This window comes from Vitis riparia, chromosome 3, assembly GCF_004353265.1.
Source record: "Vitis riparia cultivar Riparia Gloire de Montpellier isolate 1030 chromosome 3, EGFV_Vit.rip_1.0, whole genome shotgun sequence".
Classification (NCBI taxonomy): Eukaryota; Viridiplantae; Streptophyta; class Magnoliopsida; order Vitales; family Vitaceae; genus Vitis; species Vitis riparia.
Window position 1 is genome coordinate 5,724,299 of NC_048433.1, and position 27,831 is coordinate 5,752,129.

General features: G+C 36.7%; 3 protein-coding genes across 7 annotated transcripts; 2 read left to right on the forward strand and 1 right to left on the reverse strand.

Annotated features, from left to right (window-relative positions):
* Positions 1–1,573: 1,573 nt before the first annotated feature.
* On the forward strand, positions 1,574–5,628 carry LOC117911798 (elicitor-responsive protein 1). The gene is made up of 7 exons (XM_034826214.1): positions 1,574–1,699; positions 1,801–1,905; positions 2,249–2,375; positions 2,474–2,545; positions 4,740–4,785; positions 4,893–5,211; positions 5,292–5,628. Exons 1-7 carry the CDS (start codon positions 1,657–1,659, stop codon positions 5,324–5,326), a joined length of 747 nt encoding a protein of 248 aa, XP_034682105.1. The 5' UTR covers positions 1,574–1,656; the 3' UTR covers positions 5,327–5,628.
* A 7,061-nt stretch (positions 5,629–12,689) lies between these two features.
* LOC117908550 (cyclin-D3-3) lies at positions 12,690–14,748 on the forward strand. Its single transcript, XM_034822195.1, has 4 exons — positions 12,690–13,426; positions 13,522–13,723; positions 13,869–13,999; positions 14,125–14,748. Exons 1-4 carry the CDS (start codon positions 12,890–12,892, stop codon positions 14,413–14,415), a joined length of 1,161 nt encoding a protein of 386 aa, XP_034678086.1. The 5' UTR covers positions 12,690–12,889; the 3' UTR covers positions 14,416–14,748.
* A 5,272-nt stretch (positions 14,749–20,020) lies between these two features.
* On the reverse strand, positions 20,021–26,294 carry LOC117911656 (DNA-directed RNA polymerases II, IV and V subunit 3-like). Of its 5 annotated transcripts, XR_004650888.1 has the most exons (7): positions 25,731–26,294; positions 25,388–25,625; positions 22,696–22,976; positions 21,874–21,987; positions 21,594–21,733; positions 20,612–20,719; positions 20,021–20,388 (listed from the first exon to the last, which is right to left on the reverse strand). XR_004650888.1 is itself a non-coding variant. In XM_034826061.1 (4 exons), exons 1-3 carry the CDS (start codon positions 26,174–26,176, stop codon positions 22,704–22,706), a joined length of 957 nt encoding a protein of 318 aa, XP_034681952.1. In that variant the 5' UTR covers positions 26,177–26,294; the 3' UTR covers positions 20,021–20,388; positions 22,696–22,703. The 5 variants fall into 5 exon arrangements, 2 of the variants coding, with proteins under 2 accessions (XP_034681952.1, XP_034681951.1); XR_004650887.1 differs by lacking the exon at positions 20,612–20,719; XR_004650889.1 differs by lacking the exons at positions 20,612–20,719; positions 21,874–21,987.
* Positions 26,295–27,831: the final 1,537 nt, after the last annotated feature.

A 27,831-nucleotide genomic window follows, 5' to 3' on the forward strand; every position in this document is an offset into this window, starting at 1 on the left:
TGGACTGGTTTCTGAAAGTTACTTCATTTTTGTGATTAACCAAATGTGCATGAAAACAAATTCTTCCCTTTCTTATCAAACCATCATCTAACTTTAAGCTAAACAAAGGCCATGCCAGCCTACAGGTACTCACATGGGTCTGCCCTTTGCCCAATCTACTTTCCCTTCAATTTTGGTCATTGACCACCTTATTTTCGTCGAAAAAAAAAATTGATGGTAAAAAATTAATCATATTTTTTTCAAAATCCGTGTCCAACTCACCCACTTGCTGCATATTCCACAAGCAATGTTTGGCAGATTGCGTCCCCAATTTCTCCCACTCTAATATAAATTTTATAAGTAATATTCCAATTCCAAGGCTTTGGTCCACTAGTCCTTAGATAAGTTTTCTTTGACTAACAATCTTCACATTATTGTTCATAAAGTTACGCTAACTTTAAACTAAACTTTGATGGCTTTAATCCTTACTATGCAAGTTTCTATGAAACAAACTTATTACTAATTTGTTATATGGTTGAGTTGATAGGTGGGTAATTACTATTCAATGATGAGCTGGTGATAACATGACACCCAATGTTGAAAATGACTAACGGTTAAAGAAAATGTCATAAATAAGAATTGAATCCGTCCATGCAACTCCCCCTAATCATATCCGTTCAAAAATCTATTTAAACAATAAATTCGCAGAAAAAAAATGTCTACTTTTCTTGCTTAGTGTATGAAATGGGCATAGAGCCTTGACCACTAACATGTCCCGCGTGAAATTTTCTTCTCATTGAGGTTATGTTTGCTTTCAGGAAAATACTAAGAAAAGAAAAAAAATTATAAAAAATTAATTTTTTTATGTTTGATTGTAGTATGAAAAATATAAAAAAAAATCAAATATAATTAAAATTATTTAAAATTTTATATATTTTAAAATTATTTAATCTTTATATCAATAAATAAAAATAATTTATCAACTTTTAATCTATTTTTTTATTTTTTTATTTTTTTTTCTTTTATATTTTCTTCCCCTTACATTTTTCCTCAAATTATCCGGAAATCAAATATAACCTAAAGAAAAATCAAACCCACAAAAAGAAAAAGAAAAAAAAAAAAGTGAAGCAAATATTAAAAGAAATTACTTTTTTTACGTTTAATTATAATATAAAAATATAAAAGAAATCAAATATAATTAAAATTATTTAAAAGTTTACGTGTTTTAAAATTATTTAATCATTAATATCACAGAGTTAAGATGAGTGAAATGAAATTGAAATAATATATAAAAAATTTTAATTTTTTTTTTTTTTTCTTTTCTATGGTTGTCATTTCGTTGCATTTTCCGACAAATTGTCTACGACAAAACAGGGCAACGGAAAGTAAACTCGGCAGACACGTTTCTAACAGTAGAATTTTACTGTAGATTCGTGGAACAGCCAATGAAAGTCAAGCAACCTTCCAAATTCCAAGTGGGGATAAGAAATCAATTACTGTAAATATGGAAAACGCCTTGACCCAAATACAAAAGATTAGTAGAGGGGGAATCATATTTGAAAAGTTGTAACTTTGTTTAATAGTTGATATTGTTATTATTTTTGTTTATAAAGGTCTTTCTTTTAGGGTCAATGTATCTACTTTCAAGTTTCAACCCAATCTGCACAGTGCTCTCCCATGTCGATTTCTGGTATACAGGGCCAGCTTCTTGAGGTTACAGGTGATTTTATGGCTGCCCATGTCTTCCAATTTCAATTATTTTCATCTTCTTCATCATCATCATCTTCTTTTGATTCACAAGTTTTGGGGTTTGGGATGCAGTGGTTGGATGCAATAAATTGAAGGACACAGAATGGATTTCAAGGCAAGATCCATATGTTTGCGTCGAATATGGTAGCACCAAGTTCCGAACAAGAACCTGTACAGGTTACCCTTTGTGACTTCCCCTTTTTATTTCTTTATTTTTCAGCTTTGTGTATGTGTTTGTGGATCTACATGTTGTATTAGACCTTTCCTTTGGGATACTGATCTGTTGCATATACCCTTTGTTGGGTTCCTGGAAAAACGTGGAAGAAAATTAAGAACGTTCACATCAAATCATCCAAATACTTTTATTTAGGCAGAGTTGTGTGGACTTGTTGGAGGGACCTATATTGAAAAACCTAATGTTTTTTTTTCTTTTTTGTTATGTGGGTTTCCTTGTATTTTGCTGCTATTCTTGCAACAATTGGTGGGTTTGCTGATTCTGAGTTGAATTTGATTGGTGTAGATGGTGGCAAGAACCCTACATTTCAAGAGAAATTTGTGTTTACATTAATCGAAGGCCTTCGCGAGGTGAATGCTGTGGTTTGGAATAGCAATACCCTCACTTATGACGACTTTATTGGCAGCGGAAAGTAATTAAATACAAACTTCAATAGAATTGTGATTTTTCGGGAAGGATTTTGGTTTCGATTTTGAATTGGATGAATGTTCTTGGTTTTTGTGTTTCTAGGATTCAATTGCAGAAGGTTCTTTCCCAGGGATACGATGATACTGCTTGGCCCCTTCAGACTAAGACTGGCAGGTAAAGTATAAACTGCCCCTTTCAAGTTATGACCAATTTATGAAATTGAGAATTCTACCATGCTTTCAAATCTCAGCCATTACATGCTTAAAAATTAATCATAACCACGGAATTTCAATGTTGAGGATTTAGTTTCAAGCATCCTATGATTTCAGGAAGTATATGTACTGTACCTCTATATCAAAGAATGGCTGGAAATGGAAATTTTGAGGAATGGCCTAGCATAAAGGATTAAGGTTTTTGTAATTCATATTGGTTTTTGCATCATACCTTGTGTTTGAGTTGTGCAAAAGGAGGGACTCAATTGGCCTCATTTGTAGCCCTAACTATTGGTTTTCCATGTACAAGGAAAAGAAACTGAAACTGACAGTATTTTAACTTCTAACAAGCCTATCAAAAAGAAAAAGAAATATCACCTTTTTAACAAACATCGGTTCTAAGATAATTTTATTTTGTTTTAATTTTTTGGCATGGTGGATTATGAGAAAGCTTTGTTATGTGAAATAAATTATTACGGTTTATCATGAGTTATATGTAATACAGGACATGGAAGTATTCTAACATTCCTCTCTCTTTAGCTTGCTTATCAAACAAACAAAAAAATTACAAGAAAAAAGAAAAAAAGGGACGGTCCTCTCCCTTTACTTCAACCTAATGAAAATCTCCAATTCCTAGATTTTAGAATTGTCAGCGCTTCTCTAAAATTTTATAACTTTCATGTGACTTTCTTTTATGTGATAGACTTATTATGTTGTTATGCTGGAGTTTGTAGCCTTACGAGTGAAAAATTTATCTGTAGGATGCTTGTCTTGACACAGGGAAAGGCAATGGTTTCTTCTTTACCTTATGAAGATCGTAATCATCAAATTTCTGTGTAGGCCCATGCTTTGCACCAGATGTTGGATGGTGTCTTTTGACCTCAGAATGTGTCTCTTTAGGTTTTGACATCATGGCAGAGAATAGTTTGTATTTGCACCTGAGGTGATTGAATATGAGTTTTTCAAATTGGGCTTTGTTCTAGTTTATTCTACAAGTCCACTGAATTCTTAGGATCCCCCTGAAAAGATACCATAGTTTAGCACCAGAGAAAGACATGTTAGATTATGAAAAACATTCCAATTTCAACCTTGACATCATCCAAGTGTTTATGAATTAAATTATAAGGGGACCACCCAACTTTTTTTTTTTGATAGGTAGGGCCCACCAAACTTATTAAACTCCAAGCAAACAACTCTAGTTTGAAACAACCATTGGAAGTGACACTGTTGAGTTGATCTTAGAAAGTATTCCATAACTTTCTGTGGTCATTCATCATGGCTCTAGGTTTTGAAAACACGTTCTGAATTGTAGCCACAGGCTGGTAAGCTGAGTGAATATGCATCATAGCACAATCATAATTGAGCTCTGGTGAGTGGTGATGAAGCCTCAAGGTGTTTATGCATATATATATATATATATGTATATCTATAAGGAACTTGGAAAAATATGTGCAAAAAGAGAGATGAGGATGGGCTTCCCAATCTTTGCTATGTTGTTTAATGCCTTGCTCATTGAGGGGAAGGGCAGGTTGGGCTGGGTTTGAAAACTATGACCTGTGTTTCTTATAAGGTTGATCTGATAGCTTGGAGGATATTCCAAAATCTTGTTTAGTTATCCATGACAGTATTAGCTAGTAAGCTGACTCAACTGTCAAATTATTGTGATAAGCCTCACGTTCTATAAGAAAACAGCAAAAAATATTAGACAGAATGAGAATACAACAGCAGAGAAAAGGAGAACATGACCTTCCTATCTTAGCCAAGGTGGTGAAGGCATCCTACATTGAGGGGAAGGATAAGTTGGTTTCTGAAAGTTCTGTGTAACCTACATCCTTCAGGACTGGTGGTCATATCATGTGGGCTAGGGAGGAGAAGACTGCTGAGCATGCTTTGTACCTGAAAGTTCTTACAATACATTTCCCAATGAAGTAGTTACACTTCAAAATGTGACAATGTTTTACCTTCATGGAAATCATGAAACAAGGTGTTTGTATTTAGGAAGTGATATTAACAGCATTGTTAATGTCTATTTGGGATTTAGCTTGTAGCTTATTCATATGTAGATTTACAGCCTGACACAAAATTATCTGTAGTGTGAATACCCTTTTGCGTAGAAAATTTTCAGACTTCTGAATCATTCCTTTTATCCATTGCAGACATGCAGGAGAGGTTCGACTGATATTGCACTATGCAAATGCCAGAGTAAGCTCTTCTACTTTCATACTCGTTTTTTATGATTAAATACCATGGGCTTTATTTACTGTTGTGTGAAGATAAATAGCCATGTTTTGCATTGCCGGGCATTGCAGAAACCAGAAACAAGCTTTGTACCATCAGCACCACAGTATGTAGCACCTCCTGCGCCCCAAGTCTCTCTATACTCTGCTCCTCCACCAGTGACTGCAGGTCCTTATCCATCAGCGGCTGCAGCCTATCCAGCGACATTTCCCTACCCTTCATACCCACCAAATTCAGGAGCATATCCAACATCGTCATACCCTCCTCCCCCTCAGCCTTCAGCTTATCCTCCACAGCCGTACCCACCACATTCAGCTTATCCCCCAGCACCATACCCACCACCATCAGGTTATCCTCCACCTCCACAAGCCTCACCATATCATCCTCCAGGTGATTTCCTTTTCTACTTCACATCTCTTGCTATTGTCATCTCATCTTCAATGCTAAATCTCTGTTCTGTTTTTCAATAGGTCATTACCCTGGATTGTATCCTCCACCATACTGAGCTAAATGCATGTCCAAGTGAAGAGCAGGAATGGGTCAGCACCTTCATGTATAACTGTGTAATTGTTATTCAGTAGTTGTGATGACACAGGATTTCAGTGCTTGTGATGACATTTTCCTGGGTTCTCTCTCTAATGTCAAAGATTTCAGTGGTTATGATAAGAAATTCCTAGGCTCGCTGCTTCAAGTGTTGATAACAATTTGCATATCATTTTGTGGTCTTTCTTTCCCCTTATACTTTTAGGGCTCCTTGTTCAGCATGTTACACTGCCTAAACATTTTTTAAGCATCAGCTTGAGATTATCCATGAGAAAGTGATGCTATGTTATTGGAGTTGCTCCTTCCATTTGTATCTTTGATTGACATAAATGAACATTTTTGGACGAAAAAAAGAAGAAAAAAAAACAAGGAAGCTCTTCAATGGTTTGTATCACAAGTCTAAAGCACTTGGGAGGCTTGAAACTGTGTATGCCGATGGGCCCAAGAATTTGATCATAAATTTGAAATTTGAAATTACCAATTTCAGGTAGAACTAAGCTGACTCCTCCCTTGTATCAAGAAAATATTAAGAGCATTGATTTTTTAAGCTTGTAGGGCGAAACGAATATTGGAAAATGGTGATTATTTTGTCCTGATTAAACAACTTAACCATTAACCTTTCTTGAATTATAGGTGGTTCTAAGGTTTAAATTCAATATTCTTCTGTATGAATGACTTGAGCCTTTCATCGATTAGAAGAAACAAAAGAGAGAAAGGGGTGAAATGGTAAAAGAACAAAAGAAAAAAAAATTCTTAATTTTATGCCCAATTAAAGTTTTTGATAACTCTTCTTTTGAACTTTTCTTACCTTGTCAAATTTCTACTAATTTTTGTTATTAATTTCTTCTCCTTCACCTTCTCATTATCAACGAGATTCAAACAAAGCTTAAAAGGAAAAACCCATATACCCGATACCCATCATACTATCAATTACGAGAAGACAAGAAAAAAAAAGAATCAAACTTTATCAAGATGGTGATTTGGGTTTTCGTCTTTCTAGCCAATGGGCCTTGTTTCGATTCGCTAATTTTAGCCCTGGCTTTTTCCTTTTAGCCCTTTTAGGACATTCTCGAGGTTGGGTTTGGGCCCCTCTCTTCTTTTCTCACATTGCTATATTGCATGAGATTCTTTATTTACAGAAGGGGATACAACCAGTAACCACAGCTAAAGAAAAATTCCCATCTTTTTGCTTCTACCATGGCCTTTTTGCCTGGGGAATTTCTTTTTCTTCTTTATTTTTGATTGGACTCTTTATTTTTTATTTTTTTGGAGTACCAAACACATTAAAGATTGAACCTACTTGATGTCTGCCTGGAAAAAACATACATTTAAAACTCAAAGCAGCAAAATAGCCCTTGGTGTCACTGTGACCCCAGTAGAAGCCACTTTCAAGCTTGTCCTTTCCAAACTGGGAGTACCTCAGCATATAGTAGACTGATTAATGAGCCATAAATATAAAGCTACTTGGCACCAAAAGAACTATATCCACATGCCTCAATCCTAGTAGGTATTTTGGGCTTCAAGCTTTGAGTTGTTTCTCCTTATCTGTCTCCAGTCAATTATGGTGGCTTATATTGACAGTTCACTCACTCTTACTGTATGGGTGATCAAAATGAGATGTTGCAATTCGCCCAATGTGAAGATAATTATGATAATGATATCAGAGGAGACCCTTGAAGCTGAGAGCTGGTAATAATCCAACTAATAAGACTCTATCATTTGTGTTGCTTGGTGTCACATTCAGGATATAGCAATTGAGATTGTCTTTAGGTGGGAGCCACAGCCCACACAGGGTAGATGTTCCACTTCCAATGCCATTTGCTTCCACAAGGCCTTTTCAAGGGGAGTGGTTGAAAATGGTTGTGGGTGAGTCAAAAGCTCAGCTGATCACTTTTATCTGGTTGAGATAGGCTCTTTTTTTCCTCCCTTGGTCAAAGCCATGGGAGCTATTATTGGTGAGTTTGAAAGGTACTACCTACTGATAGTGGATGACAAACCAACCTCTCAAGTGCTACATGTCATGAGCCCTCAAAGCACCCACTGTGAAAAAGGAAGATAATCAAACACAATCCACAATTACCTCAAGTGGGAGAGGTTGGGGGGTTGGGGGAAGGGACTTTGAAAATTCTTCCCCTCTTTATCATATTGTTGATTCATAAAAGACAAGGAGAAGACCATTGCCAATGACTTTTCATAAATGATTAGAGACCTAGGTTCACTAAAGTCACCCACCATATGATCACCATTTTACATGGTGCTTGTAATTTTAATATGATTCGATTAAACAAAAGTACTCTTAAGTGCCTCTGTGACTCTTGCTGTCAAATATATAGTTCTTCAATGGCCATCTGAGGCATCATAAAATGTAGCATTGTATCATCATCATTTCCATGATCTCCTCTGAAACGACATCCATACCAGAAAGGAAGAAGAGAGAACATTGATGCTAATTTTGAATCTAGTGCATGGATTGAAAATATTACCAACCAGTGGCTAATGATCAAGGTGAATTAGTACTGTCCTATTGTTAACCAATAATCTCACAGGGGTTCCATGCATCTGTCAAAACATTTAAGCTGGGTAAGTGGGGAGAGATGATTGATGATTTTTTGCCATGGGAATTAGTCTGTTTTGTGATGGAAATGCATCCAAGTCCTAAAACCAAAACAAGAAGTGGTGGGGCTGGTTGACTTGGAAGGAAAAATGATGCAGCAGGGGTTGCTGCCTTTTAGTTGTTTTTATGTTTGTGGTTGGGATATTATAAGAAGATGATACGCTACCAGTGGACTTAATAGTATAACAACTGTTGTGATAATTGATTCTTGTCTGAGTAAGTTAAATCTAGGCTGGCCACCACCACATCTCTCTTTCTTTCTTTTTTTTTTTCTCTCATTGTCTCTGTAACTGTAGTCCTTTATTCAGTACCCTTCTGCAATTTTTAACTGGACTGTTTTTCAAGCATCACTTCCCTAATTTTTTGTATTTTGCTGATTTCATTTTATTTTTATGGGAAGATGGTTTTCTCATAGACTATTCTCAAATTCAAAAGTGGCATAGCATGCATCTAAAATGGTAGTGATATTTTTTCTTATAAGAGTTTTTTTTTTTCGAAGCTAACTTATAAAATTAGTAATTTAACATGATATCAAAACTTTAATTGAAGAGTAGAGTTTGAGACTTCCCATCGATTCATCCGGGTTTTTCTATGTATTTTTTATTTATCGCATGTGAGAGAGAATATTAGACCGTATCATTCACATAATTTGCCTAACTAATAAAAAACTCAAATATTTTTTTTAAAAAATTGATGGTTTTACAACAATAAATTGGTTTTGTCTTTACACAAAATCAAAATAATGAAACATTAAATTTTGTTGGAGGAGCTTTCAGAGGATCATAAATTATGCAAAAATGGGAATTATTGGTTTATTTATAAACTATTATTAATGAACAGGGCCGATTCAATATGTACTACCAACCGTCAACAATGCTAAATAAATGGAGATCCATCCATCCATTCATCCACAGGTTGGATTTATTGAACCTGTTTCTTTGTTGAGTTTTGTCCATTCATGGGAATCAAAGTCACATCAAGCTGTTTCACCTCAACTAACAGGGTGAAAGAAGAAAAGTTTTAGCAAACCCAAAGAGGTAAAGTTGGACAATTTCCAAGTTTAGGGAAACCAAAGCCAGAGGCAGGATTGCTAGGATTCTCAAATGGTCTAGTTTGTGCTTCCAATTCCCCTTTTCAACCATTGGTCGTCCAATTTAGTCAGACTGCTATTTTTTCACCACCTTAAAAGATTCTTCTCTCCTTTGTGGAAATTGAATTGGCTAGAAACCTATGTTGGATAAATATGATACTATTTTGAGCCAGAAGATTAAAATGTATTTTTCCAAAATATCAGTTATATATGAGATGACAATTCCTTTCTATGTTTTTTTTAATCAAAGAAAAACATAAATTTCTAATGTTTAGCACAAACTTTATTCTTTCTAGAAAGTAATGTTATGAAATGTATTAGATTGGGTTAAACTGAATTTTAACCATCTCATGTAAAAACCAATCGATATTTAGTGAGGATATATTAAATCTTTAATGGTATTGGATATCACAACTTATGAAGTTGTTGTATGAGTTATCAATTTGATGACTCATTCTTGGAATTAAGAGTGAGATTGTTGGAGCTCGGAAATATGTTTTAGGAGTCAGCATTTGGATAACTCATCCTTCCACTTAAGAACGATATTATTGTTGGATTGTAAAGCTTGAATCAATATTGTTGTGTTTTACTTGGGATGTCAATGATTGAACTGCTCCATTAGTTCATGTGGGTTGAGTTTCTTGATAAGCTCTCGAAGATCAAGCTACTTGTTCAACTAGTAGGGATTGAAGAGGGTAGTGCTCTCTAAAGAAATTTGTTTTATGTGATAATTAACGAGTTTGCACTTATCATATATTTTACTTTTTTATGTTTAGGGTTTTGTTTTTTAAAGGGTGCAATCGTAATTGAGAGGTTTTTTATTTTAGATTTTCACTATTAGAATTTATTTCATTCGTTTTGATTAATGAATTATTGAGTGTTAGTATATTTAGTAGATACAAGAATTACATTGATCGTCAAACCATATCAAAAATTTTGTTTTATTTATTTTTACTCATACACATGATTTGGTTAATAATTATCATATAGATAGAATTTTAAAATTTTCATTTGAAAATCAAATAATCTTTGACGAGGGAGGTCAAACCTTCTATGATATTTGATGTCTATTAAAATTTAAGAGCAATCTCTATGACCCATTCCCTATTCCCTACACAATCACCTCTTTCTCCATCGGGGTACTACCCAAATATAAGTATTTCTCATTTAGAAAAAACACTTAGACGTCTATACTCTATAGGAAAAGCAACAACTAGTGTTTAGTTGCAGAATCTTGACCATAGGGTCTGATGTTATATACAATAGACAAGGCAGTGTCAGGCATTGGCCAAGGTGGTGTTACAACTCATTGCACGCCCCAAGGCTCGGGCATTACACTCTGGCTTTACTCAAGCTTTGGATATTCACATTCCCCACTGGTTTACCCACCACCTCTCCTCATAAAACCACCTTTCCCTTCCCATAATCAGCAAAATAGTTCTCATTCCATCCATCTCTATTCCACAACAGAAACCCCAAAATGAGTGGTTAATGATCTGGTCTCTGTATGTATATCTCTGTCTCAGATCATAAATTCACCACCAGCTTTCTTGTCTCCTCCCATGGTTCTATTTTTCCCACTCGTTATTTAATGTTTTGGAGTTTCTTGGAATAAATTCTCACTGAAATACGAATGGGTCTATTTTAATTTTCATGGGTATAATATTATTAAAATAAAAATAAATAAATAAATAAATTTATGGGCACGTCAAAGGATGCGTACGGATTATATATATGCTTTTAGCCCTGCCACTGCCATACAAGACGGCATCATTTATGACTTTTTTTTTTTCATCTCTTTCTCAGGCAGATGTTACTGTTATCTACGAATTCATTTCTGATACCACGCTCCACGCTCCCCCAATGCGCCTGGTATCACGCCCCATACAATTGGGAATGAAAGAAATTTGGATGCACAGCCCCAGTGGTGGGGTCTGAGTCGTCTGATGTAAATTTGGTTTTTTCAAGGTACAAATTTGATCTGTGTATCGAATGGAAAAAAAAAAAAAAAAAATTGATTCTCGGGGAAATAAAAAGATTTTGGTCATAATTTGGACTATTCTATATGATATGATTCGCTTTCATTTTCATTACTATGATCTATTTTTAATTCTTTCAAAATCACATTCCTAAATGGATTTATATAGTTTTATAAATGTATAAATATTTAAAATATATATATATATATATATATATATATATATATATATATATATATAAATAGATTTTGAATTATGCAACTCGGGTCTAATCAATCCGAACGTAGAAAAATGAGACTAGATTTTGAGCAAGCCAAGTTTGATTGAATTAGGATGGATGATTTTTTAATTGAGATTGGTTTGGATGAGTGACCCAAATTGCAGATGTTCTACTTTGATCACATTTTATAAATTTGAACATCAAAATTTCAAACGTATATAAACGGGATGATCATGGCTGGTGTAGAAAATTTCAAATCACATTTTATAAATTGATTCTCGGGGAAATCAAAAGTTATTTTGGTCATAATTTGGACTATTCTAATCCTTTCAAAATCACATTATTTATATAGTTTTATAAATATATAAATATTTTTTTAAAGAATATATAAATGGATTTTGAATTATGCAAGTCAGGTCTAATCAATTCAAACTTAGAAAAATAAAACTAGATTTTGAGTAAGTCGAGTTTGATTGAGTCAGGATCGATGGTTTTTGAATTGAGATTGGTTTGGATGAGCGACCCAAAGTGCAGCTCTACCTTGATCACATTTTAGAAATTTAAACGTCAAAATTTCAAATGCATGCATATGAACTGGATGATCATGACTGGGGTAGAAAATTGGATAAAAGTGGTGTTAAATCATGAAATGAGATCGGGACCCACCAAAGTGTAGCGTGAAGGCACGCGCGCCATCCGCGCACATGGCTAAATGTTTGATCTCACGGTCTCTCATGAGCCATGAGCCATGTTCAGTGTTCACTGTCCTCCGGATCACTCTTTACTGGCAAAGTGAACAGCATTGGTAAATTGCAACCTCTTCTCATTATTTTTATTTATTATTTTTCGTTTCTTTTTACTGGGTTCCTTCTTTTTGTACTTTTCCCCCATCTTTTGTCCTTTTTATTTCTTTAAATAAATAATAATAATTAAAAAAAAAAACACAAAGCCCCAATTGATTATGTTACAGACTTACAGTGAGGGAGTAGAGAAGTGGGAATAATGTTATTATATTTTCCTTTTCTGGAAAACCAGAAGAAGACAAGAGGGTCAACTCTTCCTTTGGCCTCTTTCTAAATTACTACACCTATTCTTTTATTTCACCTTTTTATTTTTGGAAATGTTTTTTAAAATTATTATAATTAATGTTTTACTTGAAAATTTGGTTTTTTCTGAAGCCTCCACGTATATTTTTTGTAATTAAAAATTAGTTTTGAAAAAGAAAAGATGTGTAATAATGGAAGGGATGGAATAAGAGGTAGTTTTCATGGGGTCCGGCTTGGTGTGCGTGCCGTTACATTTTTTGCCCGCCAAGCCACACTACACACCGAAAGCATAAAAATTGAAAAAGGAGGGAGGGAGGGAGAGAGAGACTCCACAGAATTCAATATTATAAAGGACAAGCGTGAAACCCACTCTGATAAATCTCTTCGTCTCTTCGCCCTTCTCTTTCTACTTTGATACTCTCTCTCTCTTTGTGTATCTCTTTCTTTCTTTCTCTCTAGTCTCTGCGGTCTGCAAACAGAGATAGAGAAAGTGAAGAGAGATGTGTATGGTGGGGGGTGTAAGCTTTTCTTTTGTATAATGAGAAGAGGACTCAAACCTCTTCTTCTCAGAAGAAGATGGCAATAAATCAACATCATCAACAAACACCACCACAGCCCCCCAACTCGTCTTCTTTTTTATTGGATGCTCTCTACTGTGAGGAGGAGAGGTGGGAGGAGGAAGAAGAAGATGAGTGTTTGCAGCAGGAAGCCTGTGAGAAATATGGCAATGTTGATAATGATGGGATAGACCCTTCATCTACTCTTCTTCCTCTGCTGTTGCTGGAACAGGATTTGTTCTGGGAAGATGAGGAGCTTCTGTCTCTTTTCTCCAAAGAAGAGCAGCAAGCGAGTCTCGGTGCCGGCAATGGTGAAATGGATGGTGCTCTCGCTGTAGCTCGGCGTCAGGCCGTGGAGTGGATGATGAAGGTCAATGCCCATTACGGATTCTCAGCTGTAACTGCGATTCTCGCCATTAACTACTTGGATAGGTTCCTTTCAAGCCTCCATTTTCAGAGAGATAAGCCATGGATGATCCAGCTAGCAGCTGTGACTTGTCTCTCCTTGGCTGCCAAGGTGGAAGAGACCCAAGTGCCTCTCCTCCTAGACCTGCAAGTATGTTGAATATCTGGGAAAAAAAACCCTAAAAATGTCAAATTTTTAGGTCAATTTTGTCAGTTTTGAATCTGGGTTTTGTTAAAACATTTCAGGTGGAGGACAGCAAGTATGTGTTTGAAGCGAAAACAATTCAGAGAATGGAGCTTCTGGTGCTCTCAACTCTTCAATGGAAGATGAACCCAGTCACCCCACTCTCCTTCATTGATCACATCATAAGAAGGCTTGGATTGAAGACCCATCTCCACTGGGAGTTTCTCCGCCTATGCGAGCGTTTTCTCCTCTCTGTCGTCGCCGGTGAGCATTTTGTAACGCCTCTTACATACTCATACATGTCCTTTGATCAGTAAATGAGGTTTTTCGATAACTACAAAGGAATAAAGAGAGAAAATCTTCTGATCTCTCATCATTAAGCTTATTACGTTTCTGTGATGATTTACAGATTCGAGGTTCGTCCGTTACCTTCCTTCTGTATTGGCTACTGCAACAATGCTTCACGTAATAAATCATGTTGAGCCCTGCAATCCTATTGAATACCAAAACCAGCTTCTGGGAATCCTCAAAATCGACAAGGTTGGTGTCTGGCTCTCATGGGTGGGGTTGTTATTCTTCGGTCTTCATTATTAGTCTCAAATTAAAGTTCAAACAGTCATTAATGCTCACTAATCAGCCTTAAAAAAACCCCAACATTTCAACAGGATAAAGTGACTGAATGCCATCAACTCATTGTGGAAGTATCAAACACCCATTTCTATGCTCAAAACAACCCTCGCAAGCGCAAGTACACCAAAATTCCTGGCAGCCCAAATGGTGTGATGGATGCATATTTCAGCTGTGATAGCTCAAACGATTCTTGGGCTGTGGAATCATCAGTGTCCTCTTCACCGGTCGACCCTCTCTTCAAGAAAAGCAGAACCCAGGAGCAGCAGATGCGGTTGCCATCACTGAACCGTGTCTTTGTGGATGTCATTGGCAGCAGTCCTCGTTAATCTCTCTACAAGAGCATATATATATATAATTATTCTATTATGTCTATTATGGTGCAAGTTTAATTGTCTGCCATCTCTGGACTTCCACTATGAAGCTCTTCAACATGTCTCAAAGAGAGTTTTGCACTGCGGAGAATGGCTGGCATTTCCGAACAGAAAGGACTAGAGAGTATTATCTGCTCTTTCCCCGCTTAATGCTGCTATGAGATATGTCTTCTCTGTAACTCTCTTTTGAGTCTCTTCCCAGTTCCCAGTTCCCAACATACTTTTTATATGGACATATATATTTTATATTTTTATCATAAATTCAAAACATTTTTGGCCATCTTTGTATATGTAATGTGTTTGATTATTTGTTGTCATCATTTTGCTTCGTTGCTTGGACTCTTAGCTAGCTTAGAACGACAGATGAATGAGTTGAGGAATGGGTGTGTGTGAGCAAAGTCCATGCCTAAAAACCTCTTAAGTCTAAGTCAAATATGGAATAAGAAATCAAGAGAGAAGGGGGAGAGTTGAAGACATGTGAAGGAAGAAACAGGTTGTCGGCCAGTGGGGTTGAGGGGTTTGGTTTATGTGAGACTTTTCCATTGGGGTTTGACCTCGTTGGAAGGGCCTCTACTTTATGAAAAATTGGAAATGACCTTCATCCTCCCAATAGGCTATAACCACCTAATCCCGACCTAAAAACACCATCTATTCCTCTTAGATTTTCTCTACTTTTTGTTTCCAACTCTACTCCCTATGCCTATAGTAAAGCAGATGTTGCCCTCCTTACTCGCCTTGGGTGTGTGCCCACTGGCCACTGGCCACTGCCCACTTTCCATGATTTTAAGTTTAATCTTTTGCATCCCATCAGTCTAATTAGCACATAAAGTAGTTCTAATTTTCAAAATTATTTGTCCTAAAAAAGCAACTGTACTATTCCAAAAGTTTACCATCCTCTTTGTGTAGGGTTGTGGGTTACAGCTTTAACCCATTTCTAAATTCTAACCCATACCACATTGTCAAAATTTGAGTTGAATTGGTGGCCAACAGTCAGCTTTCAAAAAAGGTTCAACTTCATTTAGTTGCAATATCCTCCATGGACATGATAATATTAGACAAAACCAAACTTAACTGATTGCATCTGCTGTGATCTCCTTCTGTCTAGGTGTCCTTACCTCTTGCGAATTTATAATATGGTTTTAAAGAAAGGAGAGAACAGCTGTCCCCATGGTTGAAAGAAAAATGCATTGTGGGGTTCCCATGGTGTGCATTGTGTTTGTTGTATTCTGGGAGACAGCATCACATAGTCAACTGTACTGAGATCATGTTGCACCCCCACCTCTCTCTCCCTTCTAACTATTTCAGTCTTGTTCATCCTCTACAGTCTACACTTAACAATAAGAATTGGCCTTGAAAACTTGGTGATATTATAGGCTATGAATGATGTAGAGATTGGACAGGCATAGTAACCGACATCCTAGCCAATGCTTTTGCGCAACTTTTAACAATATGGATTCTTCTTCCCTTAACTTTATTGTTATAGAAATCTTTTTGTTTATGTATTATTGTTATTGTAACTGAGATTAGACTAACTGCATTAATCTTTTAGGGTGATAGTACCGTGAAAGTTGGGATACCCCCACTAGAATGTAAAGTACATTCTCCTAGCCATTACTTTTCTCTAAATTGCCCCAAAGATTCATGATGTACATTTTAGTGGGTTCTTAATTCAGCATGCCAATGCCCTTTTGGATAGCTGTCTTGCTTTTTTCACATGTTAAACATTAACAGTTTTTTTTTGGGAGCCATTAAGTGAAGGCCACGTCTCACCTTTCTGTTTATGGCTTTGAAATGTGTATCAATGCTTTAAGCATTGTTAATTGTTGTGGATGATTCCTGTAAACCCTCCAACAAGCATTGACATTGATATTTCAGGGGAAAACATAAAACCCCCCAGAAAGAAAGTCAGCTTCCACAAGCAATGACATTGAAGTTTCAGGGGAAAAACAAAAACCCACAAAGAAAATCAACTCCCACAAGCAACGTGGTTGGAAACATTTGGAGAAAACCCTACAAAGAAAAGGGGGGGAGAGAGAGAGAGAGAGAGTTGGTGGAGCATTCCACAATCCGAAAGGTAAAAAGGTAAAAGGTGGTGGATTTTGAAATTGGGAGACAAAATCTTTGATTTTGTGGGAGATGTCTTTGGTCCTACTTTTGTTCTTTGCTTTAAGGTTGGTGGAGTGTAGATGGTAGTTGATGCATGCTAGTAGTGATAATGATTCATGAGAGCTAACAGTGAGTGTTTATATGCATACATAGTGTGTGTATGTGCTTTGTTTTTTCAAAGAAAAACCTCTTCCTCCCAAAGATTGCCCCAAGAGCTCAGTGTGGCCCCACACCAATAATTGTAGAATAATATGATAGCTGGGGCTCTAAAAAAAACCCTCTTTTTGACCTGGTCTCTCTCTCTCTCTTATTGCTTCATTAATAAAACAAATGAATTTTCAAGATTTTTGGAAGAAAAAAGATGGAGACTCCTCATGCAAAGTCTTCCCTGCTCTTTCTTGGTCACAGCTGTAAAGTTTAAATGACAACAAAAAGAAAGGACCATATGCTGTGTGGGCCTTCCCCCTCTCTCCACAGAGCCAGGTTTGTTTTATTTGTAGACGATTAGAAGTGGCAATAACAACATCCATAGGCAGGCCCAGTACTGCAAAATACAACATATGTCACTTTTATAGCCTCTGCCATCTTTAGGCGTTGTATAATCAGTGGCCCTTTTGACTGAAGCCACTCCAAAACGTGGATTGATTGAGTCCAACCACCCACACCGCTTCTACCAAAAATGCTTTTAACTTGTTTCATGGCAAATGGCAACCCATTTTGCTTTCCTTTTTTTGCTGTCCAAGGCCACATATTGCTTGGAGAGCAGGTTCAGCTCTGAGCCACCTTTTCTTCAACAGTTGAAAACTTGGCCAACATATTCATATCAGACTCTTATAAGCCATGTTCCATAATAACCAGTATGCTGCTTTTAAAAGTCTCTGGAAGAAATCCCAAAGGGCCTCTAATGGGTAGATTTGAAATCTCATTATTGAAATCATTTACTCTATAGAATTGTACCTTATGCATCCTGTGGGGACCCTGCCCATTATTTACTGCTGCATGATCTTCTTTTTCTGCTGCTATCTTCCCTTTTATTTATTTATTTTCAATTTTTGTCATTTCAATGTGAGAGGGGTGTAGCTTACCAGTTACCACTCATTTACAGCAAACTAACACTACATACTCTCTTCCACTTCCACCCATTTTAGAGATTTTGGAAATGATGAGGAAAACCAAGGAAGGGAATGATGTGAGAGTATCACTACATGTCACATACAGAGAATTGGGAGAAAGAATTTTGCTATGGTCTCAGTGTACCTTGGCCACCTTATCAAAGAAAACAATGACAATCAAGACTTGGATCCAAACACCAATTAATCTTTGGTCCTCTGAAATTCACGAGTGGAGGGCATCCATGGTACAAAGGCGATGTGACAAAAGTGAAGCCAAAATAAAACCTATCTAATCGCAGCATGACTAGCATTGACACTTCAATTTTTATTAGGAATCTCAATTATTTAAGCCTACTAAGGGGGGAACCTAAATGTGGCTGAAACTTTGTAGAGTCCCAAAATCCTAGTATCCCCACAGAGGGATCCAAAGGCTTGAAGGGGCTGCTATCAAGCAGAAGGAACAGGATGGCTATGGCCCCTCAAAGGGATCAGAATTGAGGCCCCAATGGGACATCATAACTGTTTGCACAACCCCTGCGTGAGTCTCTTCCCCACTCTGTTCCATAGTTATTGCATGATATTAACACATGCAATCGGTATCCTATGTGTGGGTTCTTTCTCTTAAGGGGTCAACATCTTTTATGTAATGCCAAAAAATTAATCCATTTGGTCATGGCATTAAGATCTAGTATATGTGGTCCAGCTCTGCAATCGGGCTATCCACGGGACCTCAACACTTTGTTTGTAAAATTATGCTTGAGCTTTTTCGTATCTATAGTTAAGACTGAGCTCAAATATAAACATACAATCCATTAAATTAGGATGGAGGCATGTCTCAAATATAAACATACAATCCAGAAAACTAAACAAAGATAGTCATGTCTGGAGAAATATGGAATCTAATAAACAATGAGACTCAAAATCGCCAGGTAAAGACCTCGATCAAAAATCCAATCAGAGAGTCCAAGTTGCCTACCCCACCATACATATATTGTCTCATTTTTAGGAAGAAAGATGTAAGAGAAGGAGACGAAGGACATTGAATACAGAAATAATGGTAAGGGCAGTATTATGGGTAAAGTGGTCCTAAGGAGGGTTAATACTTCAATAAGGGGTAGATGGATCTCTATTGGTAACGGAGGGGTAAAATTTATTGCCCACATAGCTATTAGGGCGCAAGGGTCCATTTTAAATGGGTCAGAAGAAAAGGACAATAGGAGTTTTCAGGGGGGTCAGCCATGTCCCAAACCTGTGAAACTTGGCTGCCTTTCTGCACGCATGTCTGTTGCTCAGACAAAGATTTGGGGATCTTTTGACAGGGTCCGTAAGGACCCCAGCTCCTATTAGTCACCAGGCCCCTATCTCCCAAATTCCCAATCCTACCTCTACCGGTTAGATTTTTAAACAGGGTCCTGTGGTAACCATCAGTTTGAATCCTACCTCTACAAGCCACCTTCCCATGCTCTCTTATCAGATAATATATTTTTCCTCCCCTCCTATTATCCATTGTGCATCATGTCTTATAGGATAGTATATTTGTGGGGGGAAGAGGGGGGGCCGCCGTGGCGGGGTGTTGGATTTCAAAATTTTTAACACCTCACTACCAAAAAGAAAAAAAAAAGAAAAAAGAATAGAAAACCCAAAAAAAAAACACTTAAACTATTGAATCCATAGACAATTTACTCATGTTAACAATCCAGTGATGGAACCCTACATTTTGAATTCGTGGGATTCATTCACCTGGTGATTGAAAGGACCTTAATTCTTCTATTCTCCCAATTTACCCAAAGGGGTTGGAGCTAGGATACCATCCACCATGAAGGTCTGATGGACTATCCCAAAGAGCCAAGAGAATAAAGGCATGGATGACAGTGACAATACAAATTTTATGCTCCAACCTTGTTTGACAGGTAGTCTTGAAAATGTGAAACAAGCTATGCATCATGCATTGTTAGAAGAGTTGGGAAGATTTTGGTTTATTCACTTCAATTTCTAATGGTTGCTAGTGATCCTGGCTTAACTGCAGCTGAAAAATAGGGATAATCTGGTCCACATTCCACCCCACCAAAATGGATCCCGTGACCGTTCCTAGAAGGCAATGGGGAACTTGGAAGATATGATGCCTTACAATAGATTAGCAGTATGCTAGCGAGCCACACAAAAGGGGATGGAAAAGAAAGAAAACCCATAGGGCAGTTCTTTCTGCTCAATCCAAGAGAATTTTATCCGACATCATCAGTTGGTGACCAACACCGAAAAATGGGATTGGAAAAACTAGGAATAATAGTTGGCAGAATATCCGCAAATGCTTGTAAGTGTCCTACACCCATTGAAGAGAGCAGTTTCCTGGGAAGCGCACTCATTGTATAAATGGAAATAAAATCAGGAGACAAACTAACATTTCCCTCAGTTTTACACCACAGCAGCAGGTAATTAGTTTCCTAGCGGCATTTTCCTGCATTACAAACATGCTGATCTGGGGTTTTTTTTGCTACGATCCAGAGTCACGCATGACGCGTTTCACAATCAAGGCCTGCGAACCCAATTTGAAAATTTTATGTTACAACTTTCAATACAGTTCATTCCCTCCTTTTCATTAAGATAATCCAACAATTAAGTGTTCTGGATATTGAATCCATGGATCCTCAGGACCAATTCGTGACCTCCGTAAAAATTGGTAAGGCTGTCTTGTTGGATAATAGTTTGAAGACTGAAAGAATGAATGCAAACTAATTCAGGAACAAGTAACAAGTTAAAACCATCATAAGGCTAAATCAGAGAATATTTCAGTGCATAGCAAAACCAATGTGTAAGTAATGAACAATTTAAAAATACAATAGGGCAAAAATGTCAAAACAAAGAAATGTAAGAATACTAGTATAGTGCTGGGCAGTGAGGTAATGTGCAAAAAAGGATCAGAAAATAGAGGCTACCTGCGAATCATTTTTCATCCAAAGAAATTCCTGTTTAACTTCAGTAACTTTGGAAGTCCAATTTATCACAGGAAAACATTGTAGCTAGTATTTAATTCTGAAACCATGCTGCATTTGAAACACAAAACTCAAGAGCTTAACTCTCAATTCAATAATAATTAAGCCTATCTAACAAGAGAAAGATGGTTTTCACTAAACCCATGACAGAAACACACCCAACATCAACTAACTTCTTCAATTGGTGCGGAGAAACCTGAATCAGCATCCTCAACCATATTTCTACCAACCAATAATTGCTATGTTATTGAAGAAAAATGCACCTGTTTGGTAATTTTTTAAAGATACCAAGCATCTAATTCTTCCTCCAACAAAGAGTGTGTATTTGCAAACTTCAACCTAACTTGCTGCAGGGATTGCCTCTGAATGATTAATTTAAACCCTTCCCAACCAATAATCATCAAGAGCAGCCAATATATAAATATATATATATATATATATATATATATATATATATATATATAGGATTCAAAAGAAAAACTTTCCTGCACCCACATTTGTGATAGCCTAAACCTCTTGTTGCTGATTATTGCATTAAATTGTCCAATCTTGTGCAAAACAAAACTTTAAGCTCAACACAATGCAAGCCAGATCTCTTAAAACATAATCCAACTTTGAAAAGTACCAGAGGAACAACTAGGAAATCTAGCAACAAAAAACAGTTTGTACATGTAGCAAGTAAAGAATAGCTATGCAAGTTCTCCATATCCAACCATAAACCAAGGAGTCTAATAACTAGATCTACCTATTAGGCTATTATAACATTATTGTATCTTAAGTAACAATTCATTCTCTAGAGTACAAAATATTGGGATCCATCTGTATGTCATACTATGATGAGAAATCTAATGCCCCACAAGCTTTGAGAATCATATAAGTTCATCATTGAGATCTGGGTAGGAAAATTAAGAAACAGAAGTGTCACCTCTCAAGGTAAGATTCTTTCCATCTGGAAGAAAGAATACTGTTTGTCCCAAATAAGCACATGATGTCTTCCAAGTAAGGATGGGAAAAGAACCAATTCCCCTGTAGTCCAACCCCGACCTTTCTCTCTTCTTTTTTCCACTAAAAAAAAATAACAAACCCTAATTTCAAATTCTCAGATGTTATTATGTAACTGCTGTGGGGACCTACAAGAGAAAAGAAAAGAATACAAGCTTTCGATTGGAACATTAAATTTTGCTGTTCCAACCTGTGGAACTCACACTATATAGGAGAATCCTGCTACTAAGGGAAAATAATCATATTCCATGACAGCCTGCCCAGAAACATTTCCAAATGGCACACCAAGGACATCTTGACAGCTTGTGGGTTTGGTCCTAATGTCAATAAAATCATTAACCTCTCTCTGCTGAAATTATCTCAAAATTTTTGTGTAAATAAATGACCATGTCAAAAAATGTTTCCAAGCACTCATAATTAATTAGCTCATTATGCTGAAACCAAAACAAAAATCAAGACTAGTTAATTGTTACGAATGATAAACCATGGGATACAATGATCAGGTGAGAACATTGACTATATCTCATCAAACTTGGTGTAATTACCAAAAGTACAATATTCTATTGATAGGTAGTAACATGTTGACCAGTAAAGAAATGAGTGTCAAAAATGCTAAAAAAGCAATCTCACAGAAAAATATGTAATCTCCTATATAGAAATTAACCTATTAGTTTCAAAATGAACTCTCATCAACCCTGTGATGCGAAAAATCCAAAAAACACACTATAACATGATTCCAACACAAGAGGGATAGATGCAAGCTATATGGCATGTAAATGCATTCTTACAGGTTTAATTTAAAACAGGTGACATGTTTGATAACAACCTCTAGAAGGTTAGTAAAAGCTAATTGTCGCCCAGACAAATGGGGAAACTTACAAGAAATAAGACTGGAATGCACAGTAAGGGCAAGACAGAAAACATCAAGTCAGAACAGAATTTCCAATGAAGAAAATTCCATAAAGCAAATGGAAGGGAATTGATCTCCCAGAAACCTAATTTATCAGATGATGAGTCCTTTTTACCAAAATGATCATCCTCCTCGCATATGAGCACCGAGTTCACCAAATTGATCATCAGCTTCTACCGTATCCTCTGATAGCCGCACTGCATCAAGCTTTTGTTTAAGAACATCTATTGCATTGAGCACCAACTGAGAAGCTTTGATTGCACCAGTAGATTCAACTGTGAATATAAAACTGTCTTCTTTGGCATAGATCTCCACAAGCCCTGGCTTCCCCATAGCTTCTGCTTTCTTGAGCACTTCATCGTCATAAGTGTATGCCTCAGCATCAGCCACAACAACCTGAAAAAGAGAATATGAAAGACAACCCATGATGCATTATCTGAAGGAAACACATTCAGCAGATGGGCTGGAAGTTGAGTTTTCCTCCCCACACATTCAAAGGATGAGGTGTTAATTTCTATGAATCATCATTCCCATGTGTTTATTCCTTATGCATGTTACAATTTTTTTTTTTTCCTTTTTTCTTTTCAACAATTTTTAAAGCAACGAAGGATACTTTTCTAAAGCAATTATGGATGCCATAGCAAGACACTTATCAAGGTGCAAGCCAATTGAAAATAGCCCTTACATACCCTTAGGCTGTGTTTTGAACAGCTTTTGTTGAAAGGAATGGCTCCCATGAGAAACGGGATGGAAAAAGACAAAAAGACCTTGTATGACACATTAATTCTTCCATTTGACACAAGGACATGAGCGCAAGAGGCAAGAGGTATTGGATCCATAGATTTTATGTTGGACAAAGCTGATAATGGTTTGCAACTAAGAAAGGAGTTTGTTGCAATAGAAATTTGTATCTGAATCTCAAAATAAAATTAGTTAAAAGATAGATATGAATTATTAATAAATAGTTTAACCTTATCCATATATCTTCTTATATAAATTTGATATTATGGAATGCAAAAGAAAACCATAACATTAAATAATCTAGCCTAACTCTGTACTCATACAAACTGAAGACCACAATTCAATGCTTTTCAAGTCTAGCATGACTATTGTGATTGGTGATGGTACTAGAACAAAATTCTGGATTGATATGTGATGTGGTGATCACCCATTGAAGGATTCTTTAGCAGCTTTGTTTCGTATTAGTTCTCATGAATCTTGGGTAGCTGACTTTTGGAATGAAATAGAGAGCCATGGTCATCAGATCCCTCACTGTCCGAGGAATCTACCAGACAAGGAGATGAAAATAGTTCAAATTTTTTTCCCCTGCTTGAAGGATTCTTTAGCAGCTTTGTTTGATCTAAGTTCTCATGCATCTTGGGTAGCTGACTTTTGGAAGGAAATAGAGAGCCATGGTCATCCACCCCCTCACTGTCAGAGGAATCTACCAGACAAGGAGATGGAAATAGTTCATTTTTTTTTTTTTTTTTTCTGCTTATCCACTCTGTAGTTTTGAGGGTAGATTGCATAGATAAGTTGAGTTAGAGGTTAGCAAATAATAGAAAATTCCTAGTTAAATCTTTTTATGGCTTCTTCAATAAGATGGAAGGGCTTTGTTCCTGTAAGGGAGGTTTGGATATTGTTAGCGCCAACTAAAGTCAGTTTCTTTGATTGGAAGTTGGTTTGGAAAAAAAAATCTACTTTGGATTAGCTTAAAAAATAAGGATGGCCTTTAGCTAAATGATGTTTCCTTTGTAAGAAGGATGGGGACTCAAAAAATCATATTATGATTCATTTTAAGGCTATCATTGTGTGGCATTTGATATTTTATTTGTTTGGTGTTTTGTGGAGACTACCAAAATTGATCAAGGAGTTGTTATTACCAGGTTAGCGTGTTGGATTTAGAGAGAACATAACAGAAAATGCTTCGAGGGTTTAGAGAGTTTGGAATCAGGGATGATAAACTCTTCCATTAGTTCTTTGTATTCTTGGTCTAATTGGGGTATTAGATGCAAACCATCCTCGATTTTGTACACTCCCTCTCTAGGATCTAAAATATTCTTATCACTTTCCTTTTATGGTTTGTCTCTTTAACTATCAAAAATAGATTTCTCATTTATTGGATGAGCAAAACATACATTATTCATGCTAGTGTTGTCTAAAGCAGCCAACCACTACCTCCGATTCATGCTAGTATTTGCCTCCTCATAAACAACCAGATACGAAATGGAGGAACCATCTAACACAAACTTAAAGTAAGTATTAGAATGTCAAAAGAGAAAAACCTATTGATGTCAAGCCCCATAAAATCAAATTCTTAGGAGGGGGGAGGGTGAAGCAAAATGGCAATCAAAGACACCAAATAACTTTGATCTCTCACCCAGCGGGACCTCATTTGCCACACTATCAGCTCCATTCTCTCATCCACAACTCAATCCAATATTGCCTTTTTCTTCATTTCCTATTTTCTCGTGTACCATTGATTTATTCATATTAAAATTCCAAGCTTTGATTGTCTAGACATGACAAATTTCTAAGAATAAAGCAATTTTTAGAATTAAGAAACTTTCTAATATAATAAAATCAAACAAAAACTAAGGTCTTGCAATACCAAACCTGCAAATCCACAAAAATGATATACAGGAAAGCAAATATAAATCAAATCGTCATCAACTCAAAGAACCCTCTAAACTAACAAGAAATCCATTCAAAGATTCCGCATAACAAAACAAACTTTAATATTACATAATAATAGCCCAAAAAGAGGGGGCGAAAAAATGAAGGAGTTGGGGAAAATAGAAGCAAACCTGTTGGGAACTAGCATCAATGTCAAAAACTTTTGTGGGACTGCTCTCAACCCAACTTGTTTTCTCCTCAAGCGTCAAAGATTCCATCAAATCTTCATTGATATGAATCTCAGGCTCGTACATAAAAGTAACAGTAGCCGCCGGTGACCATTTCGCGTGGTCCTTCCCAATCCCCTTTCTGGCAATAGCTCTCAGCCTCAGTTCTTGCCCTCGCCGCAGCTTCACAATTATAATTCCCCTAATCACAAAAAGAAACCATCATTAACACAGCCATTGCAAAATTTCAAAAACCCTAAAACCCTAAGAAACTCTAAAACCCTAAAACTTAAAAATATATAAATACTTCTTATCAGCGGAATCGTAGCCAGAGGAATCGGAGAAGTCAACAGGGACAACAGTATGGTCGGAGCTGATGAGGTCCTTGCTAGTAACATCAAGGGTTTCGTCGGTCATGCATTTGGCGCGCAAATGGAACTCGACGGAACAAAACTCGCACTGGCCGTCACCGTCGCATGCGTCACAGTCGCGAGAGAATCGCATGGACATGGCTCGCTCACTGGTGAGAGGAATGAGTCCGAGTCGGTGGGCGATGAACTCGTCATTGAGAACAGAGGAGTTAACCTCGATTTCGACAAGGTCAATGGCAACGGTGGGAACTTCGGCGATCATGACACGGCGGAGAGCGTTGGCCATGCTGGCATCGGTCTCACGGAGCTCGAACTTGGCGTAGTCGTCCTTGACTTCCCGGATCTTGATTTTTGGGAAACGCTGGTAGGATACTCCTTCCATTGCTGCTCTTCTTCTTCTTCTTCTACCTCCCTGTTTGTCTCAGACAGATGCTTTGGTCAGGGGAATTGGAAACATCGAATTTGGAGGGAGGGAAATCAGATGGTGCGAAAGGGCCGAGTAGGGTTGATGATTTTCAATTATTTCTATAATTTTTTTTTAAAATCAATTTTCCAAAATCGAAAGTATTAAATAAATTACAACTTAAAAATAAAACAATCACTCTTAACAATAAAAATAATATCCCTCCTTACTTTTTATGAGCCAAATAAATAATATAAATTTTTTAAATTTATAATTTTCATATTATAAAATGTGATATTGGAAAAAATTATCGGAGCTATATAAATATAAACTCCTCTTAATTATGTGGATGCATTTTAAAACCATGAGATCCTTTTTAGACAAAGACAATATTTACATGATTTGGAGCGAGTTATTATCAATGATATCATAGCTAATTTTGGATCCTAGTGTGAAAGATTTACTTGACCTTGTACGGGGTGTTTGCATATTTGACTCGTAATTCTACATTAGGGTTTATTTGACCTCCTATAAAGTGTTTGTCTATTTGACCCGCAATCCCATGAGATGATATTTTAGTCGTGAGAACCCTTTGGGACTAGAGGAAATAATATCTATACTTGGGAACGGGTCATTACAACAAATAGGTAATTACATTTAAAAATAATTTTAGTGTTAGGAATTTGAGGTTAATCCAACTTATGGTAATCACCTTAGAGGGGGGGTGAATAGGATGATGGTCTCTTTTTCACAAATTTAAACTATGCAAAAATAAGAGACAATTATATGCAAGTATATAATAAACAAAATAAAGACAATTACATATAATTTAAAAGAGTTAGGAAAGAGAGAGTGCAAACACGAGAGTTTATAGTGGGTCGGCACTTCCTTGCCTACATCCACTCTCCTCAAACTCCTAACCGAGTGAGGGTTCCACTATCTTGAAACTTCAACCAAGTTTCCAATCTCTTTACAATTGGATTATGGTTCCAATTCACCCTCTTGGACTTTTGGCTCCAAGCACCTTTTACACTTTTCAAGAGTTATCCCACTCTTGAACAACCTCTTAAGTGATACCCTTCACTTGAGAAAATTCCTCTCAAAGATATACAAATAATGATCTCACAAAAATCCTAGTAATAGAACTTTAGGCTCAAAGATACAAGAAAAATTAGGATTGAATGATGCATTAAAGATATGCAAGTTATGAAACAATAGTGCACTCAAAAACACTTTTCCAAGGCTCAAATATATTCAAGAATGATTTAGGAAGGTTAAACTTATAAAACAATGAAGATTTGAGCCTTTTTATAGAAGAAAAAAGTCAAACTAGCTGTTGGGGGTTCGACCGGTTGACTAGCCGTTAGAAAAAGTGACCGTTGGGCCTCAATCGGACCTCAACCGGACCTCAATCGGACCTCGACTGGTTGAGGTTCAACCTTGACCGAGAAGAGAAGGCCACTGGGAGAGAGAAAAACTTTTTGCCCTCCCTCAACCAGTCCTCGATCGAACGAGCACAACCGGTCGACCGGTTGGACCGGTTGAGCCATTTTTTTGGCTCAACACTCAACCTTTTTCAATTTAAAACATTTTAACACAAGTTTGAAAATCATTTAACACAAGGTTTTAGTTGA

Bases quoted from the DNA above. Each gene is read 5' to 3' on its own strand.
- LOC117911798 (XM_034826214.1), top strand. From the start codon at position 1,657: ATGTCGATTTCTGGTATACAGGGCCAGCTTCTTGAGGTTACAG. The intron at 2,376-2,473 runs GTAATTAAATAC...TTGTGTTTCTAG, and splicing joins GACTTTATTGGCAGCGGAAA to GATTCAATTGCAGAAGGTTC. The intron at 2,546-4,739 runs GTAAAGTATAAA...TATCCATTGCAG, and splicing joins CTTCAGACTAAGACTGGCAG to ACATGCAGGAGAGGTTCGAC.
- LOC117908550 (XM_034822195.1), top strand. From the start codon at position 12,890: ATGGCAATAAATCAACATCATCAACAAACACCACCACAGCCCCCCAAC. The intron at 13,724-13,868 runs GTGAGCATTTTG...GATGATTTACAG, and splicing joins TCTCCTCTCTGTCGTCGCCG to ATTCGAGGTTCGTCCGTTAC. The intron at 14,000-14,124 runs GTTGGTGTCTGG...ACATTTCAACAG, and splicing joins GAATCCTCAAAATCGACAAG to GATAAAGTGACTGAATGCCA.
- LOC117911656 (XM_034826061.1), bottom strand. From the start codon at position 26,176: ATGGAAGGAGTATCCTACCAGCGTTTCCCAAAAATCAAGATCCGGGAA. The intron at 25,626-25,730 runs GTATTTATATAT...TTTTGTGATTAG, and splicing joins TACGATTCCGCTGATAAGAA to GGGAATTATAATTGTGAAGC. The intron at 22,977-25,387 runs GTTTGCTTCTAT...TCTCTTTTTCAG, and splicing joins TTGATGCTAGTTCCCAACAG to GTTGTTGTGGCTGATGCTGA.